At 66.1% G+C, this 271-nt stretch overlaps 1 protein-coding gene across 1 annotated transcript in view; it reads right to left on the bottom strand.

The window, feature by feature from the left end:
• EMH_0059700 (uncharacterized protein) overlaps window positions 1-271 on the bottom strand; it is a gene marked incomplete at both ends in the record, with an annotated part of 3,343 nt that overhangs the window by 1,184 nt on the left and 1,888 nt on the right. The window contains one exon of the mRNA XM_013497707.1: window positions 33-271. Within this exon, the coding sequence (XP_013353161.1) occupies window positions 33-271 (239 nt within the window). The remainder of the gene's footprint in view (window positions 1-32) is intronic.

Genomic DNA, 271 nt, shown 5'->3' with positions numbered 1-271 from the left:
GGGCTGCTTCTTCTGTCTCTCCCTTCGCAGACGAATCCACGCCAGCTGCTGCTGCTGCTGCTGCTGCTGCTGCTGCAGCTGCTGCTGCAGGTGCTGGGGTCGCCGACCCTCCTGCTGCTGCTGCTGCTGCTGCTGCTGCAGCAGCAGACGGAGCAGCAGCTTGATGACTCGATCCAGCAGCATTCGGTTCACGGGGGGGGCCGCTGTGGTTGCTGCTGCGGTGGTGCGAGCCAGCAGCAGCACCAGCAGCACCAGCAGCACCAGCAGCAGG

This window comes from Eimeria mitis, genomic scaffold (assembly GCF_000499745.2).
Source record: "Eimeria mitis Houghton genomic scaffold, Emh_scaff2866, whole genome shotgun sequence".
Taxonomy (NCBI): Eukaryota; Apicomplexa; class Conoidasida; order Eucoccidiorida; family Eimeriidae; genus Eimeria; species Eimeria mitis.
Note: the sequence above shows the minus strand (reverse complement) of the source record. Positions and strands in the feature narration are given on the sequence as shown.